The sequence below is a fragment of the Camelus ferus genome, chromosome 4 (assembly GCF_009834535.1).
Source record: "Camelus ferus isolate YT-003-E chromosome 4, BCGSAC_Cfer_1.0, whole genome shotgun sequence".
Classification (NCBI taxonomy): Eukaryota; Metazoa; Chordata; class Mammalia; order Artiodactyla; family Camelidae; genus Camelus; species Camelus ferus.
In genome coordinates this window covers 44,635,373-44,654,586 of record NC_045699.1, presented here as the reverse complement: position 1 = coordinate 44,654,586, position 19,214 = coordinate 44,635,373, and the positions used below count along the sequence as shown (strand labels likewise).

General features: G+C 50.5%; 1 protein-coding gene across 6 annotated transcripts in view; it reads left to right on the top strand.

Annotated features, from left to right (window-relative positions):
- Positions 1-18,495, top strand: part of FBXO10 (F-box protein 10) — a 45,158-nt gene extending 26,663 nt beyond the window's left edge. For 3 of the 6 annotated variants that reach the window (XM_032478011.1, XM_032478012.1, XM_032478007.1), the window contains 8 exons: positions 2,416-2,565; positions 4,703-4,839; positions 8,602-8,672; positions 10,483-10,635; positions 11,649-11,918; positions 12,907-13,220; positions 14,335-14,516; positions 16,623-18,495. In XM_032478011.1, coding sequence (XP_032333902.1) covers positions 2,416-2,565; positions 4,703-4,839; positions 8,602-8,672; positions 10,483-10,635; positions 11,649-11,918; positions 12,907-13,220; positions 14,335-14,516; positions 16,623-16,797 — 1,452 coding nt within the window. In that variant the 3' untranslated portion in view covers positions 16,798-18,495. Of the gene's footprint in view, positions 1-2,415; positions 2,566-4,702; positions 4,840-8,601; positions 8,673-10,482; positions 10,636-11,648; positions 11,919-12,906; positions 13,221-14,289; positions 14,517-16,622 lie in introns of those variants that run through there. The other 3 variants (XM_032478008.1, XM_032478009.1, XM_032478010.1) reach the window with 3 other exon arrangements.
- The last annotated feature ends 719 nt before the right edge of the window (positions 18,496-19,214 follow it).

Sequence of the window (19,214 nt, the reverse complement as noted above, 5' to 3'; positions counted from 1 at the left end):
ATGCTGGGCTCAGTTCTGGGCAGGTGGAGTTTGGAACATTGGTGACATCTGGTGACACGGGGCTGGGGCTTTAGAGAGCCATGTGCCCTGACAGGCATACTTGGCAGCAGGTGGTGGCTGGAGTCGTGACAAGGAGAGGTGAAAAGTTAAACAGCTTTAGTTGTAGCCCTCTTGAATTAATGCCCTGAGGGGACTTTTTGTAGGAAATGGACAGCCAGCTGTTCCTCGTGAGTCTCCAGAAGGGACCCTGAAAAACTGATCTTGGCTGGTTTTTGATGACAACAATCCACGGTGTCTCATGAGTACCCAGAATCAGGGACACTTAGACGCCAGGTGGCATTAGTACAGGCGGAAGCTGCGGGCAAGAGTGCGGACCTTACTGAGCTGGTCCGGGTGCCCAGAAGCAAGGCCTTGATCTGGTGGCCAGGGGGCAGCTGCCCTGCCTCTGCCCTCTAGAACATCCCCACGAGGGTAGAGGCTGGCAGAAGGAACAAAGAAAAGTATCACTACCTGTGATTTTTGTCTTGTTTCTCGGGTATCTGGTAATTTTTAGTTGAAAGTCAGAGATGGAGGTAAGTCGTGTCTGTGTTGGGAACCTGCGTGCCTGTCTCGCTAGGCTCTGGTTATGTTGTTGTGATTATGTTCAGTGAATCACAGGCTCCCGATTCCTCTAGCATTACCATGGCTGGCTTGCCAGTGGGCTTCTCTCTGTTTTAGGTCTTCCTTTTGCCCCTGCTCCTCAGAGGGGGTCTGTCTCCGGGCTCTTGCCCCTCCCAGCAGTAGCCTGCTGCCATTTGTGGCTCCAGCTGGTTAGCCTGGTCGCATGGTGGGTGGCAGGGATTCTCTCGTGTCCCTGTCCATCCTTAGACTTAGGTAGGGGCTGTGTCCATGGCTTTAGGACCTTGGCGGTGGGCCCTTTTCGGTGGTCCAGTCTCAACCTCGGCTCTGGGGAGGGGCTCTAGTGATCGAGGCCCAAGACATTTTCCTCCCACCTCCCCAAGTGGTAAAGCATTTATTGCTTTTCTGTTCTCTTCCTTGAGAGCCATGAGGTTTGCTGCCCTTCCCCCTGCTGCTTAGGGCTCATCCCCTGGGGAAGGGAGGGGAGAGCAACCCGGGAGGGGCTCAGCGCGTCTCCAACAGCGGCTGCTGTGCTCTCCCCCGGGCGTCCGCCAGGAGGGAGGCTGGCTCCCGTCTCCGGTCTTTCTCTGTGAGCACCTGGAGAGGTTCATGGAGACGTGAATAGATGTAACTGCTCCTGGAGCTTCTGTGCTCTCACATGAGTTCACACTTGGCCTTTGACAACGCATGAAAACCTTTGCTGAACCCTTCTTACCGGCTTGTATGGCACCTGAGTCTGTTCCGGCAAGTGTTCCTGTCTCGTGTCCTTGGAGACGCCTGTTTCCCTTAGATTCCAGGCTGGTTGGTTGTTCTGCAACCTCGGCTCTCTGATGGGTTCAAGGAAGGTTATGTTTTTGTATCTTCCTGTTGTGAGTGTGGGAGCAATACTCTTTCCGACTTTCTCCATCCTAAGCAGAGGCTTCTCCTTGAAACTGTACTTCTGTTATACCTTACCCCTCCCAGAGTTTTATCCTAATGTAACATATTGTTAGTACACAGTTTAGCTTAACATAATATATATTTATTATCAATACTTAATTGTTTAAAATAAAGTCTAGATTTTTGATATAATTATTAAGTACAAAAAGAAAATATAAATGGCAGGACATCCCCTTAATAAGCCATGTGCTGGTGCCTTGTTTTAAACAGACTTCCTTTTCTGTATACCAGCACATCTAATTGTGTCTTAGTTTGGCGTTTCAGTGGTTTTTCCACCCCAGAATAATACATCAAGAGAGATGGAGAAGAGGCAAGAACAGGCATTTGTCTTTAAAATGGAAAGTGAAAGGGAAGGTGGGAGAGGAGAGCTGTGTGGTCCCTTACCCTCAGGTGCGTTCTCAGGCAGATGAAGCTACGCACAGGCATGTGTGGAAGTGGTGGGTCTGGCACTTGATTCCATTCAAAGCAGTTGTGCCCTGGGGCCCCTGGGGAAAACTTCATGCAGCCCCAGTGCATGGAGAGTTTGCAGACCACTAAACCCTGTCTTCTCCAAGGGTTCTTTCCCTGCCATCATCCAGTTACTTGTCCTGCTCAGAAGTTGTGAATATGGAGCACAGGGCCAGGCTTCCATCCAGGTCTTATTAAAGACCCGGTGTGAGGTCGGGGGAGAGTCTGCAGGGCAGAGCCGGGCAGGATGCGGAGACGGTCCCGTTCTCCGAGCACACGGCAGCGCGTGGCTGGTCTGCACCAGGTGGAACTGCGCGGACCAGATGGGGAGGAACAGACTCAGGTGTTCCCCGAGCAGTTCTTATAAACACCTCTGTGACAGGAGAACGAATGGCTCTCTTCTCTGCCTAGATCATCATGCTCAGAAACCACATTCACCACTGCAGAGCATCAGGCATCTTTCTTCGCTTGGAGGGCGGAGGCCTAATCGCCGGCAACAACATTTACCACAACGCAGAGGCTGGCGTCGACATCCGGAAAAAGTCCAACCCTCTCATTCTGGTACTTCCCTCCATCTCCGCGCCCTTTTCACGGTGGCTCACCTTTTCTGAGGATGTTTAAGCAGATGTTGCCAGTCTTGAATTGCTATTGCTTTCTGTCTGCCAGTGGTTCCTGCCCTTTTCTCTGTGTGTCCATGTGACTCTGTCTCTTTCTCCATGTAATAAGAGTGACTTTGGAGAAGTTACTTCCCCACATCTCTCCCAGTAAGGAAACAGGACCAGATGGACAGGGAAATTTCACAGGGCCATCCCTCCCTCAGGCCTGACCCACTCTTATGGGCTTTGAGTTTGGTAAGACAAGATGTCTGACCCAAAACACACTGAGATCAAAAATAAAACACCAAGTTAGTTCATTCTTTACTATAAAAGGACATTTAGGACACTTAGTTCTGAAGATTCTGTTTCACGGATATCATGAGGCCATAGTGAGTTTGAGCTTAAACTCAGTGTGAAAGCCACTGAAAATCCTAGAATGTGAGACCAGTGACATGAGAGATTTGCCCCCTTTTCCACTCCGGCCTTCTCTGAGAGACAGATTTCCCAGAAATTGGGAAACATGATGGACTTTTTATGGGCTTGGAAAAATAATATCCACCCTTAGGTGTAGTACTTACAAATGCCAGAGACTTTTCTAAGCACTTGATAAGTATTTATTTCATTATGGTTGAATCCTTACTCAATCCTGTGAGACAGAATTATTATTATCCCCATTTTATCGATAAAGACACTGAGGCACAAAGAGGCTAGGGATCTTTTCCCAAATCACACATCTAGTGACAGAGCTGGGATTTGAATCCAGGCAGTCTGACTTAGAGTGGATGTTCTTAACCCAGTATAGCTAGACTGCCTTTGCAAATGCCAAGAAAGGCGAGTTCCTAACTGTATTTAAAAAGACACGCCTCGGCAGTGTCCACTGCCAACCACTTCCTCTCACGCCTTCTGCTGTGTAGCTTGTATCTGATGCATGGCTTTGGCTTAGGAAATTATTGCTACTATTGCCAGAGAGATGAGAGCAGTTTGCCTTCCCAGGGACAGAGGGGACAGGCCGGTTTAGCAGGTGGAGGGGGAGAGGAGGATTACCTGGCTTTGTGAAAGGACACGGGATGGAAATACCGTTACTTATACCTCTCTCCCTGCACTTTTCAACCCTGTGAGGGACTGTAGGCAGTGGTTACCCTAATGAGTCTGCCAAATCCTCCAGGGGAAAATCTGGAAGGTTGAGTAAGAATGGGAGAGCTTGCAGCATGAAACACTGTAAAGCAAACTGGACTTTGTTTTGGTGAAATAATTTTGGAAGAGAAACAGCTGGCTTCCTGGGTTAAGGATAAGATTGTATTTAGGCTGTAAATTAACAATTAGAATGAAACAGTTTTACTATAACTTATTGTACCCTAAAAGTTCCGTCACTGTGCACAAGCAGCTAACTGACTAGGAAACAGAAAAACTAGGTTTCAGGTGCAGCTCTGCTACAGACATCCTGCGACCCTGGGTCTGTTTCCCCATTTGCACAGAGAGGGATAGAATGAGTGTCTCCAAGGGTCCTTTTAGCTCATGCATCTTCTGTGACCTCATGCCTCGTGGGACATGGAAACCTAAGCTCCTCAGGACCACACCTTCCATAGCACCTCCCCACCCCACCCTGAGTGAGAAGCCAGTGACTCCCCTATTCCCTGGGTGGCCCCTTGGGACTGCACTTAGCCAATGTTCCCATGTGCTGGGGTGCTGCCCCCTCCTTGAGAAGTGGGAGCCCTGGGTGACATGGCCTCCCTGGATGATTGTATGGGGGATTCTTCAGAGGCTCAGAAATGTTCAGTAGTGTGCATTGCAGATGAAGAAGGGCAAGAGCCCTCAGCAGTAGGGGCCCATGTGACTGCACCCCAGGAGGCTGGGCGGGGAAGACTCCTCTCCTGAGAGTCGTTCTCACAGGTGTCCACATGTGCACCTGCCCACATGAGCACCTGCCCGGGAAGGGCAGGGCGGTGGCCTGGTCTATTCACTCTGTTTTGTGCTGGGGACCCTCCAGCGACGTGGCTTTTTCGGCTGGTTCATCCTGGCTCTGCTCTGGGGCAGCACTGAGCACACTGCTTCTCGGGGGCGTGTCTGATCTGCCTCCTGTGGTGTCTCACGTTCACTTGCAGTGTAACCAGATCCACCACGGCCTTCGCTCTGGCATTGTTGTCCTTGGCAATGGGAAAGGCATCATCCGGAACAATCAAATCTTTTCAAATAAGGAGGCTGGCATTTATATTCTGTACCACGGAAATCCGGTTGTCAGGTATGTGCAGCTTGTACCCAGACCATCCTGCTCACCCTCGGTCCCTTCTTCCCCTCTGTTTCCCTACTCCGCGTCTCTGCTTCACTTGAAACTTTTTTTTAATTTTGGGGGGGTGGTAATTAGGTTTATTTTTAATTAATTTATTATTATTTTTGGAGGTACTGGGTATTGAACCCAAGACTTCATGCATCCTAAGCACATGCTCTACACGCACTGAGCTATATCTCCCGCCAGTTTGAAACCATTTTTGATTACTAAAACAACTGTACTGGTGCAAGCAGAGCAGAGACGGATTTCATCTGTTACCCCACCTCAGTAACACCACCTTTTGTGTTATTGTATCTGTGTTTTGTGCTTTTTGTGTCTATGTTCCCTTCCAGTTAACTATGGGTGGCCATTCTATTTCAGCAAACTTACTGAGCACTTCTAATAATGATAACAAAGCTAAACAAGAGGCAGCTCTGATCCCTGGGAGGTTACTGTAGTCTGGAGGACATATGTGCCCAGAAATAATGCTAAGATAACTAACAATAGCATGGAGAGTTCAACTCACCGGACAACTCCGGTCAGTTGATAGTGGCTACCTGGGATGCTGCGTTGAGATCCGGAGGCTGCATCTGATGTCAGCATTTATCAGTGGTGTAAGCTGTAGGTGGGAGGGGCCGTGGAGCTGCCCTCCCAGCTTCGTATTCGGCAGACGGTGATGAGTGCTGTCAAAGCCATACCGAGAGAGGGAACCGTTCTGACGAGGGGGCTGTGGGAAGGCCTCATTTGGGAGGTGGCAGTGGAGTTAGATTTTGAAATAGGGGGAGAGCTTGGCCTCTCATGGAGATGGAGAGTGGACATGCCCAGTGAAAGGAGCAGCATGAACAAAGGCAGCTGAGCCTTTGTTCAGGAGATTCGGGGTTAGCACACAGTCCACTGCGGCTCGAGAAAAAGTCCGACACCAGTTGTGACATTGGTATCCAGCATCTTAAATCAGGTCTGTCCCAGGCAATCTTGGGTCCTGTGGTCACTGGAGCCTGAACTTTTATATCCCTGTGGCAGTCCGACTCTGCCATGCAGCGTGGTGGAAAGCCTTGGGCCAGATGAGGAAGGCCTTATGCAGTCCAGTGAGGAACGTGGAGTTTATTCTGTCTCGGTAATGGGGCGTCATTAAAGGTTTTCAGCAGAGGACTCACACAGTTATGTCTGTGCCTTACAAAAGTAACTGGCATTAATGAGCAGCAAATGTGTCCTGAGGGTGTTTGCCCTCTATTATTCCATGTGTGCTTTTCCATGTTTTTGCGTGGCCTTTATATTTATCACTTTGGACAGTTTCAGAACATTCCAGTGTTTTGCTATTCCCTCATTTTTGAACCAGTCCGATTACTAGTAGGCACCTATTTTTTCACTGCTATAGACAGCTTACTAAAAAGCCTTAGTAATTATAGAGCTCTTTTTCCATCTTTTGCATTATTGCCTTAAGGGTATGGGTTTGCATGTATGCGTATTATTCATTTAACACACATTCAAGTGTTTTCTCCATATAAGGTGACAGCAATTTAAAAAGTGTGTACAAAGAGTCTCTGCTCCATGGAGTTGATAGTCACATGTTGGAAACAGACAAACACACAGAGAGCCAGGAGGGAAGACTTACAAAACAAGTGCTTTAATAGGTCTTCATACAGGTGCCAAAGGAGCCCAGCCACGATTTCAGCTGAACAAGTCAGGGCAGGGCACGCGGGGAGCTGACATTTGAATTGTGTTTGAAGAATGAGAAGGATTTCACGGCCACAAAAAAGGCATTCTGGGTCTGGGGCAGTGAAATTCAGGGTGTGTTCTGGGAAAATAGTATAAATGTCTGGGCCTGTGATGTCCCCGGGGGGACTGAGTAGAAGATCAGCCTGCATAGTGGGGTTGGTACTGGAGCACAGAGGACCTCAAACACCAAGAGTGGTAGGTGGAATCATGGCCCTCGAATATATCCATTTCCTAATCCTTGGAATCTGTGCGTATGTTGTCTTACAGGGCGGAAGAGACTTTGCAGATGTGATTAAGTTCAGGATCTTGAGATGGGGAGAGCATCCTGGATTAGCCAGATGGGCTTAGTATCGTCTCAAGGGGACCTTAGAAGAGGGGGGAGGAGGGGAGCTGGAGGATGAGAGCCCTGGAGGGAAATGTGTCAGAGAAGCAGAGATCAGAGTGATGAGGCCACAGGCCAGGAAGTCCAGGCAGCCCGTGGCAGCTGGGAAAGACAAGAAATGGATTCCTCCCTAGAGGCTCCAGAAGGAACATGGGTCTTGATTTAGCCCTGTCAGACCCAGTTTGAACTTCTGACTTCCTAAACTAGAAGAGAATAAGGCACAAAGTCTGCATAATTTGTTACAGCAGCCAGACGCCCAGACCGTGTGGTGCCCGAGAACTGCTGTAGGGCATTGAGCAAGGAATATTACAACCAGACCAGGGTTTTAAAACATGGTTGCTTTGAGGGAATAGGCTGTGCTTTTTCTGTTTCTTTATGAGGAAGGGTAGGGATCTGTGGGAGGGCACAGAGTGAACTGGGAGGTCCTCAAAGTGACCTGGATGAGGCAAACCACAGCATGTTCTTTGGCCACTGACAGTTATGTAACCTGTTGTGTTTTTCTTTTTTGCCTTGGCTGCAAGGAAGCACAGAACTCAAACTGGCTCGTCCGTAGTTAATATCCCACTCTTGGTTCTTGGAGCAATGATCTGTCCCCTTTTCCTCATGTTTTCTGGTACCTCTTCTATCTGTGTTCTGCCCACCCTGTATACACACACATGCATGTTTCTCAAGTGACTGTGGATCCTTTCTGCATGTAAGTGAGATCTGTGTTAAAAGCATACCAGTCACGCATTTGCTGCTATGGCACAGGTCTCAGGAATATGAGTGAGGCATGCCCTAGCCCAGGGCCTGCATCTGACCCTAAATTCTACAAACCCATAGTAACCATCAGCTGATTGAGTTGTAATCACATCAAAGCAGATACTTCAGATCTATCTGAGGGAGAACATAAGGATGTTTTTAGCAGATAATTTCACTCTAAATTTCCACAGTGCATAGTGTAGATGCATTGACATTTGGCTTCCCCAGCATCAACACAATTTGCTGTTTTTCCCCAAGGACATTAACCATTTGGCCCCCATCCTAGAAGATGGGAGGGCTTATTATCAGCCAACTCCTACTCAGTGAAGTTCTGTGGGGTGCCAGGCCCTGTGTTCGGCCCCTTTTTAAATCTGGATTTCATCTTATAAGGCATGCCATTATTTTATGTTTTCATTCAGTGGGTAGGCAACTGAGTTAACAGAAAATAAGGTAGAAAGTAAGCTGTTGGATACAAACAGAAGATGGTAGGCCTGTGACAGGCGGAATCTGATTCAGGCTTTGGATGCAGATCACTCCCAAACAAGCTTAACATAGGCTTCTAGGAATTCTTGACACCACCCAGACTTTCCCTGTTAACCGTGCACCATGATGACGTTTGTTTAAAATGGTGTTAGTATGTGGACAATGGTCCAGAGAGGCCGCAGGGACGTGGTGTCGTTGTGCTTCTATGGCATAGTCGTAGGTTGTTTCCGGCCAATAATAACTGAAGATTGCTGACTACTTAGCTTCTCGGGCTTGGGGGGGTGCCCGTGCCCCTGTGGACTTGAGCCCCCTGGGAAGTCCACAAAAGAAGGTGGTCACCTTGGATGGATGTTGTCTTTGATGCATGACACTGGTCTGGTCTCACCTTTTGTTTTCTTCTCCTTCCATTCTAGCCAGAACCACATTTTCAGGGGCCATGCGGCTGGCATAGCTGTGAACGAGAATGGCAGAGGCCTCATCACAGGTAGGGCTGGGACTGCCTGGAGCCGCAGCCGGCCAGGCGACCACAGCTGAGCCAGCGGCCCTGGCTTCCCATCCACCCAGTCCTTCACCTCGACAGACTGGCCTCCTTCATGCTGGCTAGCATCAGGGACACCGGCTGCACGCACCGGCCATGCTTCTCAGGCAGGGAGGGAGTGTCTGCCCTGTGCCAGGCCTGGCGCTTACAGAATCTGAACGGGCAGCTCACGTAACAATGTCAGAAACATGGATGCCACACAAACTGTCTGAATCCCTCCTCTTGGCTTTTGTACAGGCTTGTGCCTACTCTGGCACTCCATCCCCATTTCCCGTCTGCCTGGCCAGCTCCTACTCATCCTTCCAGTCTAACCCTAAGTGTCATTTCCTGGGTGACACTGCTCTGCAGGACATCGTACTTAATTTCTTGTGACCTGTTTAATGTCAGGCTCCTTTGCTGTAAGGCAGTACATCTAAGGCGAGGATCAAGTCTGTTTGGTATATCAGTGTAGCCTCAGCACAGAGCACAGCTATACCTGGGACAATATAGAGATTCAGTGAATACTGGGCCAGTGAATCCCCCCGAATGAATCCAGCCTGCCTTTATTCATCAGACATTTGTTGAGCACACGCTGTGTGCAGGAGCTGGGATACAGCAGAGAACAAAACAGATGTGATTTCTACTCTCAGGAACTGACATTTTAGGATTGGGGAAAAACATAAAAACTTACTTTTTTTCCCAAGAAAAGTCATACCAACAGCTTACTCTCTACCTTATTTTCTGTTAACTCAGTTGCCTACACATTGAATGAAAACATAAAATAAGGTAGTAGAGGAACTGTGTGGGTGTTAAGGACTGTGTGATCAGGCCACGCCTTTCTGAGAAGGTGACAGGTAGGCCAGAAGCTGAATGATAGGAAGGAACGCAGGAAAAGAACCAGGATCCACTCAGGGCCAGCTGTGGGGACAGACTTGGTGTGCCTCAGGGGCCTGGAGGTCGTGCATGTGACTGCAGTGATGAGATGGGGTCCCAGAGGCAGGAAGAGGCCAGTCCCACAGGGTCTCATGAGCCATAGCTGTCGCAAGAGGCTGAGAGTCTCCCCTGCCACAGTGCTGGGCAGCCATGTCCCAGGACCCCCCACCCAACTTCCTAACTTGTGACTCTTCAACCCACTAACCCCCAGAGACGTGGTAGAGGTGGAGGGAGGAGGAAGGCTGTGGTCAGTCCTGAGCTGAGGCTGAGAAGGACAGGCTGAGGGGAGGGTATAGCTCAGTGGTAGAGCGCCTGCTTAGCCTGCATGCAGTCCTGGGTTCAGTCCCCAGTACCTCCATTAAAAATAAATAAATAAACCCAATTACCTCCCCCCCAAAATGAAATTTAAAAAAATAATAAAAGCAGTTTTAAAAATTAAAAAAAAAAAGAAAAAAGAAGAATAAGGACAGGCCTGTGGGGAAATGGCTGGATTTGGCTTCAGCCCCCCGAGGACTGACCCCCACCAGGACAGGCAGCCCTGCCTGACCTTGGCCCAGGGACTCTAAAGCCAGTTAATGCTTAGTTATCAGTCCTCCAGGCCACTGGGTACAGTGGGTGCTGGGGATATAGGAGAGCACAGGACAGACACAAACCCTGACCTTGGGGAAGGCAGACAGCAGACAAGTCCCTGGAAAGTCAAACACCAGACAGGATTCGGGGTGCTGACTGCTGACAGGGGAAGGCCTGGGAATCCTTCCTGGACTTTCCTTCCTGTCAGCTGTCCAAGTCCTAGTTGCCAGCTTGGTAAGTGGCCCTTGACCCTCTTCTCTGCCTCTTTCCATAGAAAATGTCATCCGAGAGAATCAGTGGGGAGGTGTGGACATCCGCCGTGGAGGGGTCCCTGTCCTTAGGAGCAACCTCATCTGCTTTGGCTACTCAGACGGCGTGGTTGTGGGGGACGAAGGCAAAGGCCTGATAGAAGGAAACACCATCTACGGTGAGGGGCATGTTCCTGGTGGAGGGGGAGGTTTGGGCCCAGCCTAGCCTGGAGGCGGGAAGCCCAGGTTCCATCTCCAGCTGTGGGTCCTGAGAAAGTCACCACCTTTCCCTGGGCGTCAAAGACCTCATCTAGAAGAACAGCATTGATCTCAAGTCACAGCCACGCAGCCCCTCTCAGAAGGCATGAGCCCCTCATAAACCACCCTCTGATCCAGATGACCCTGTGGGGTCAGCAAAGCAGAGAGCTTTATCCCCACTTAAAATAGCTGAAGGCAGGAGTGGATCTTGTGTAAGGATGGGGCCATTTATTTCTGACAAGTGGACATCTGACTCTTCTTATCCTTTCTTTTGATCCAGAGAACTAAAAGTATAATGGGAGAAATAGGGTAATAACAGAGGAAAGCTGTTCTCACTCATTCTGGGACTTTGGGCAAGGCCTTAATCTCTCTGGACTGCATCTCTAACAATAGTAATAGCTAACCTACATTCAGGCCCTGGACTCTTGCTAGGCCCTTTCTATGTGTTGTCACATTTAATCCTCATGACTGCCTTCTGAGGTAGGCAGTTATTAACCCCATTTTAAAGATGAGGAAACTGAGGCACAGAGAGGTTCAATAACCTGCTCAGGGTCACACAGCTAGAAGTGGTAGGGCTGGGGCTCAAAGTGAGGCTGCCTCCATCTCTGTGCAGGGAAGGGTTGGGCTGGATGAGCTCAGAGGGCCCCTTTGTCGCTGTCACCGTGGGCTTGTGTGCTTCTGATCTGGAAATGGGGCTTTGAGAGTTCCCAGAGCACCTGTACACCCCATGGAGTTATTCTAGTTTCGAGACTGACCTGATTGGCATTACCCCTCTTGTATGAAGGAGAAGCCTGCAGCCAGGCCCTAAAGTGACTTGTCCAAGGCCATTTGCAGAGCAGGGACTCGGTCTCCCAGGCCAGTGCCTTTTCTGCTTCCCCTCATGGGGAGTCACTGGGTGCTTGGCGTCAGTGACCATCCCCTTTCGCTGTCCCAGCTAATAAGGGCTGTGGTGTGTGGATGATGTCGTCCAGCCTGCCCCACGTCACCAGCAACCACGTCAGCTACAATGGCCTGTACGGAGTGGCCGTGTTCAGCCAGAAGGACGGCTCTGGGGAGTTCCCTGGGGGCCACGGGGCCCAGGAGAGCTTCAGTGAGGACGGGGACGCCATCCTGTGGGAGACGGAGCTGGAGAAGGATGAGGACCCGCTGCGCCGGCCGGTCACCGTCGCTCTGGTCGAGTCCAACAGTGTGAATCATAACGGAGGTGAGGGCCCTCCCCACGGCCCTGGCTCACTCCACGGCCTCCCGTGCTCTCCCCGCCGTAAGGCCCTTTCAGCCTCATCAGCCACTTCCTTCAGCCGCTTAACCTGGTACCCCAGTTCAGGGTTTCCTCCATGTCACCATGCTGTCCAGTATGACAAGCAAAGCTACATAAATTCACAAATACCTGATTTATTTTCGCTGTTCTCATCCAAGCCAGGAGAAGCAACAGGCAGGTGGCACCAAAAGGCTCGGCCTTGCAAGCTCACAGCTCCCATGAGATTCCTCAGTGGTCGTCCTCCCCATAGCCTCCCCCAGCGCTGCCCGGGGCCTCTGGCTCTGGTGGCTGGTGGATGTCACCCCTAGTGGGTAGTCCTCACCCCCCAAGATCTGCCTCCCATGCTGCTGCTTCCTGACCAAGTCATGTGGCTCTAAGCCTGCTGATTTTGTGCTTTTTTCTACAAACACGTAGTGTCTCTAAGAAATTTATTACTTCCTAAGAAAAAGAAAATGTCCTAAAACAGTGGGGAGGCAGATTATAGCTCAGCACGCAGAGCAAAACAAAACAACACAATTTTCTAGCAGGTGAGTCTGTCTGTTTAGACATGGAATGGGCTGCCTTGAGCAGGTAGTGAGCACCCCATCACAGGAGGTACAGATGGCAGCAGGATGAGTGTGTTGTGGGAGGCATTCGAGCACAGGTTGAGAGCCTGGGCCAGATGACCAGCTGAGCCTAAGGAATCTTTTCACATCATGTTTTCCTGGCTACTTTAATGAGGACTTAGTTCAGAAGGCACAGAGCTTCCTTGCTGTTCCTGGGTTTCCTCCTGCTCAACTTGGTCTATGCAGGGCTGGTTCTGCGTGTAACTACCTGTCCTCCCCCTGCCCCCCTCCTGGGTGCACGATTCTAGGAAGGCTTTTCCTACTGGTGTTGTCAGCGCTGACCCTGGCCACCCTGTGCTTTCTCTGTTCCCTGTCCCCTCCATCCGTAGCCTCAGGACTCTATGTCCAGAGTAGTGAGGCGCTGCATGTCATCACCAACGTGATCCACGCTAACGGGGACAGAGGCATCACTGTGGCCCAGAGCAGCCAGCTCACCCGTGTGGCCAACAACAGCATCTCCTGCAACCGCCAGAGTGGGGTCAAGGTCGAGGCGCAGTGCAAGGTGGAGCTCCGGGGCAACGGTATCTATGACAACAGAGGCCATGGCATCATCACCAAGGGTGACAGCACTGTCGTCATTGAAAATGACATCATTGGCAACCGGGGCAGCGGGCTGCAGCTCCTGCCCATGTCCGACACGAAGGTGTGTATGTGTGCATGATGTGTGTGCCAGCACAGGGCATGGCCTTCAAAAGCCCTCGTGCCCTCTCTCCTGAGAAGCAGAACTTTAATCCTGCAGCACTCTGCGAGGGTGCTGCCACAAGCCAGCCTGGGGGACGCAGGTGGGCCTTCACTCGGGAGGCAACCTATGAACTGGGCCCTGAAGAACAAGGCTCACTGGCAGGAAGTGGGGGTGGGGGTGCCACCTGAGGTGTCTTCAGGGCAAGATCGGGGCTGTTTCAGCTCTCTTCCCCTCACAGAACACTCTCACACAGGACCTGGTATGCAGTAGGTGCTTATGAGGAGAGAAGTCTTGCCTTGAGGCCCCTTCACACACTGTTCCCTGTGTACCCGGACTAGCCTTCTCCCCATTTTTTTAAGTGAGTCCTACCGTGTGGCTGTCACTTTCTTCAGGAAGGCCTCCCTGACCCCGCAGGCTATTTGAGGTGCCCCTTTTCTGGACTTCTGAGGTGCTTATGCCCACCCCCCTCAAAGAGCATTTCCCACAGGGCTCTGTGTCTGTTCCTTTGCTTGTTCATCTTCCCACAGGACAGTGAGCTCTGACCTCCCTTTTCACGCAAAGCCCTGAGCTGGGTGCTAGAGTCTCAGTGTTGAGCCAAACAGACCCATTCCCTGCCCTTGTGAAATTTCAGTCACAAAGCCTCTTGTTGGCCTTGTGGCTTCATGAGTCATTGACTTAGGCAAGGTGTAACGAATTCCTCGCCTTTGCATCTGAGCACTGTAGGGGCAGAGGGAGAGGAGGGCTCGCTGTTGCCTCAGTTGGGTTGCCAGTGGCCCTAGCTTCTAGGACCACGTCCCCTGCTTCCAGGCCTTCGCACATTGTTCCTTCTTCCTGCAACAGCTCTCCCCTGCTCTGCTCCTGATAAACTCCTACATACCCATCGCCTCCTCCAGGAAGCCTTCCCTGGTTTCCTCTGGGCTGGTCTTGATAGTCCTTCCCTGAGCTTCCATGGCTCAATACTGACCTACCTAGCATGCTCTTACCCCTCAATTTTATAACTGGTCATTCACTTACCTGGCTCCCCTACCAGTCTAGGAGTCCCTGAGGTGTGACAAGCTCTGGCTGCCTCTCCCAGGTAATAAAGAACCGGATCCACTCATTCCGGGCCTATGGCATTGCAGTGCAAGGCCGCGCCAAGGCTCTGGTGCAGGAGAACATCATCTTCCAGGGCAAGACCAACAAGACCATCTTTCAGCAGATCTCAAACAACCGAGAATGCATCATGCAAAACAACAAGTTCTTGGTCTTCAAGAAAAAGTAAGTGCTTGGGGTTGCCTAAACCAATCTTCTAGGACCACAGTGAGGTCAGTGGGGAAGCCAGTCCCAGTAACTGGGGCTGCCCCTGCTCCCCAGTCCTGCCAGCTTTCAGCTCTGATCAGATAAAGGCCTGAGCTTGAGCTGTGTGTCAGGTCTGGGCTGAGGACCTGAGCCTGACTCCCTAGGAGGGAATAAGCTTTAAGAGTCAGGAATACGTGGTTTCAAATCTCACCTCTGCCAGTTACTGGCTGTGTGACCTCGGGCAAGTTACTCAACCTCTCTGAGCCTTTGTAAAATCCAGTTAATCTTGTCTGCTTTGTAGATGAAATAAGATCATGTGACCGAGAAGCATACCTAAAGTGTCCGTGCCGCTACCACGGTTGTCCCTTGTTTTTCATATTCCTGTCTCAGGGTATAGCTGCTTCACACTCACCTCTCCAAGCCTCTGTCCTGCCCTGGTCCCCATTTTCATGGCATCACCATCCATTCTGTTCTGGCAGCAAAATCTTTGCTTCTCATTCTCCCTGACACCAAAGTTCAGTCAGTTACCAGTTCCTCTTGATTCTGCTTCTAAAATGTTCTTACACCTGGCACCTCCTCTTCCCAGCTGCCAGCACCCCTCTCCCCAGCCCATGACCCCTGTTACCAGCACAGCTGTTTCAGTTGTTTATGGGTGGACTCTGTTCTCATTGGTTGATAGTGTGCTATACTGGTTGCAGAAATAATAATAACTAGCGTTGTTGTTGGTATCACTTCTGCGCCATTCATCCCTCTGTCCTGTTGCAGCAGCTTCTTGCCGGTCCCCCGGCCCTTAGACCACCCCCGATCCTGCCGGCTGTCCTCTGCATCCTGCCAGAGTCATGTCTCTAAATCAGCTCTGGGCGTGTCACATGCATGGTCAGAAACCTCCGGTGGTTCCTCTTTTTCTGTAGTAACGATCTCTGCTCCTTTTTATTATACACTTTCTCAGTAAAATATATTTTTTGAGGCAACCCCTCATATGTATGTTTATATATTCGTAACTTATAAAATATACAGTAAGTAGAAATTCTAATATTTTCTTCCCATATCCCAGCAGCTCATATTGTGGACTCCGTAGGGTCCACTCCCTCCTTCCCCTTTGGAGACCCCGGGGTTCAGGGTCCAGCCCAGATGTGTCAGCCTGGCACTGTGCACTATGTGCTCGTTTCCTCTCTTTTCCTCACTCCTTCTCAGGATCTCGCTCTGCTGCCAAACTCAAACGCTTGCAGTGCTTTGAACATACCCCGGGCTTTTACTCACCCCACAATACCCAGCCTCTGACTCTACCCACACCTCTGCAGTCCTGCTCATTATAGTAGTATCATAAAAATACGTAGAAGACTTTGTTGCTGGCTTAAGAAACTCGGGATCTGATGTGTGTAAGAGGCAGTTCCTTATAACTTAGGACAGGAAGCCTAATCAAAGCTTCACTATTGTTTTGATTTTCCCCGACCCTTCATAATCTCCCCAAGAGCTTAAGGGACTCGAAGCCCACCAACTTCCATCCCCGGTAGATCTGCATGTTCCAGAGTGTCATATAAAAGAAAGAATACAGGGTGTGGTCTTTTGAGTCTGGCTTCCTACACTTCGCCCAGTGCATCCAGGATTCACCTGTGGTGTTGCATCTGTTGTGCATTCCTTTTATCACTGAGTGGTGTTCCATGCTATAGATGTACTACACGGTTTATCTATGAGTCAGCTGAAGGGTATTTGGGTAGTTTCTAGTTTTTGGTGATTATGAGTAAAGGTTGCATAACATTTAGGGCCATCGAGCTGGGTAAAATTGGGGGAATTAAAGAAAAAGAAGAAAGCCACTGGTCTTATCTAGATCCTTGTTTAAAGATGGGGAAATAGGACAAGAGGGGACTTATCTGAGGTTACGTGCAGAACTGAGGGCAGGGTTAGAACCAGAATCAATTTCGCACACGTCCAACCTCCTTTTGCTATCGCGTAACTAGGGAGATGCAACCTACACCCAGATTTAAACCTCTGGATCTGGTGATCTTGTGCCAAAGGTAATGTGCAGGGCATTCAGCAAATGTTCTAGACGCTTTCAAAGAGTTCACTCTCATTTTGCATCTCCAGGTCTGACACGTGGCGCCTGGCGAACCCACCTGCACGGCCTCACCTTGAAAACTCTCTCCGAGGACCCTCTGCTGCTCATGGTGGGCAGAAGGTGACAGCCATGGCGACCAGGATCACAGCCCATGTGGAAGGTGGTTACCACAGCAAACGCAGCATCTTCTGCACTATCCTGTGAGCAGGCAGAGCCACGGAGTGGGGCGGCTGGGGGCGGTCTGAAGACGTGGGGAAGCCACGTACGCTGCTCTCAGGCTCAGCCCTCCTGCCCAGCCGAGCTAAGTGGAGTGCAGCCTTCGGGATGAAGAAGTCGTGCTTATGAAGGCTCCAGGCCCCTCTCTGTCTTCTTACCACCTCCCTGAAAAAAACAAGCTCCCAAGCCTTCTGGGGACTAAGAACAAGGTACCTACAAAACACTTTAATTCTACAACCCTCAGCAGGAAGGAACTTGGAATTATTTTTCAGAAAGAAAAAGGGAACAGAGTTGGGTGGGTTTCCAGTCCCTCGAGCTCTTGTAGAGATTATGAAGAGTTGCAAAAAATCAATACTGAAACTTTGGTCAGGGTTTGTGTATTTGAGTTACAGGGAACTGCGTTTTACACACACCAAACCCAGACTCTTCTCAGGGAAGAAAAGATTTACTTCTAAGGATGGGAGGTGATTCTAGTGAGATGGAAAGAGACAACTGCCCCAGAATTTTCCCCTTTCCTAGACCCTCCAGGGACACTGCCACACCCTCCCTGCTGCCTGGGGAGGCTGGAGTTGGGTTCGGTTCCTTTAAGGACACAGTTCTCCTGGACATGGACCTGTGAGGGAGGAAGGGGACTGGGATACGGAACCCCTCCTGAGAGGCTGCCCAGGGATGATAGGGGTGTGCTGGAAACAGGAGGGGGTGTGTGGAGGTTTCCTTCGAGTGGCTCAGGTGTGCAGGCAGGTGCTGGGCTGGACAGCGCAGGGAACCTACCCAAGTTGCTCCAAACTCAGGAGGATGTTCGTCAGCTCAGTGCCTGCTGCACGTACAGGGAGGGTTCAAATCCCACAAACACACTGAGACCAGCCGCCCTTCCTGAGCACCAGACTGGTGGAGATGGAGGTGCCTAGGGCCCCCATCTATGTCCATGTTCTCATGGAGACCACCTGCCTTTACTGACCCGACCATGGTTTCCCACTCTGTGCCTTGGGTCATGCTCTCCCCTCCTTGCAGGCTGCACCCACCCAGGTCCCACCCACTCCTCCAGGTTTGGCTCAGGCACTGCCATCTCCACAGAGCACACCCCGCCCCCCACATGGCAGTGCTCTGTCCCCTCTGAGCCTTCTCTGCCCCCACACTGTACATGCTGCCTTGCTTAGGTGTTGTCCCACTCACCTGCCTGTGAGCTTCCTGAGGGTCATGGTCTGTGTCCCTAGTCCCCAACCCAGGGTCAGTAGCCTGAGTGAAGAGGAAGGCCGGCTCCCCAAGGGCTGTGCTGAACCCAACTGTGAGTATGTCGGTTCCAGAGCCAGGCAGGCTCAGCCTGAACAGTCACTCCCTCCCCAACCCGGCCCTTCATGCAGGGCCTTCACCAGCCTGGTAGGTTCATTGTTGTGCACCTCAGATGGCTTCCCAGGCTGGTTCTGTTGGGCCCCCGGTGCTGCTCTCCCGGGTGGGCAGGGTGGGGGCTGGAGGGAGCTAGGAGAGCTGGCTTCTCCCTGAGGACTTGGGGCACAAGAGCGTGGGCCCCTCCTATCCCCAGCACTGTCCTTTGCCCTTACTCTGACCCCAGTGTGAGTCGCTGTACAAAATGCTGCCTTTTATTTTGTAAGAAATGACTTTTCTGTGCACCAAGTGCTTATGAAAATCTCAGCAACCAAAATAAAGCTCTATATTTTAAAAGAGGCACTTCTAGGGGGACATTCCTTGATCTGAGTGTGTGCTAGAGTTCCTGCATGCTGGACGCAGGCCCGCCACTGCTCCACCTCCCTGAGGCACCGCTGCTTCTTCTGAAGGAGACAGGGACCCGGGGTCATCTTGTCCACTTAGCCTGCTCCCACACCATTCCCAGTTCCAGGGCCTGCTTCCTCATGTGTCAGTCAGGGACTGTAGTTGCACTCTGCCTGTCCTGTGGGCTTTGGGAAGATCAGCAGTGCCTGGTGTGGATGACCTGATGGTCTGCAGAGGGTTTTTAGATCCATGACCACATTTTTCCCAGCTTCAGTCATTCAGCATCTGTAGTTTGTCACTTGAGGAGAAAGCTAGTACTTTGAATATTTTTCTTTAAATCCTTTTATTTTAATTGATTATTTTAAGAGCTTTAGATTTTTCAGGTCTCTAACTGAGGTGTAGTTGATGTATAGTATTTGTTTCAGGTGTACAACATAGTGATTCACAATTTTTAAAGGTTATACTCCATTTATAATTATAAAATATTGGCTGTATTTCCTGTGCTGTACAATATATCCACATAGCTTATTTTATACATAGTCATCTGTACCTGTTGCCTACTCATATCTTGCCCTCCCCCAATCCCTCTTTCCACTGGTAACCACTAGATTATTCTCTAGATCTCAGAGTATGTCTTCTTTGTTAGTCACTGGTTTTATTTTTTTCAGATTCCACAT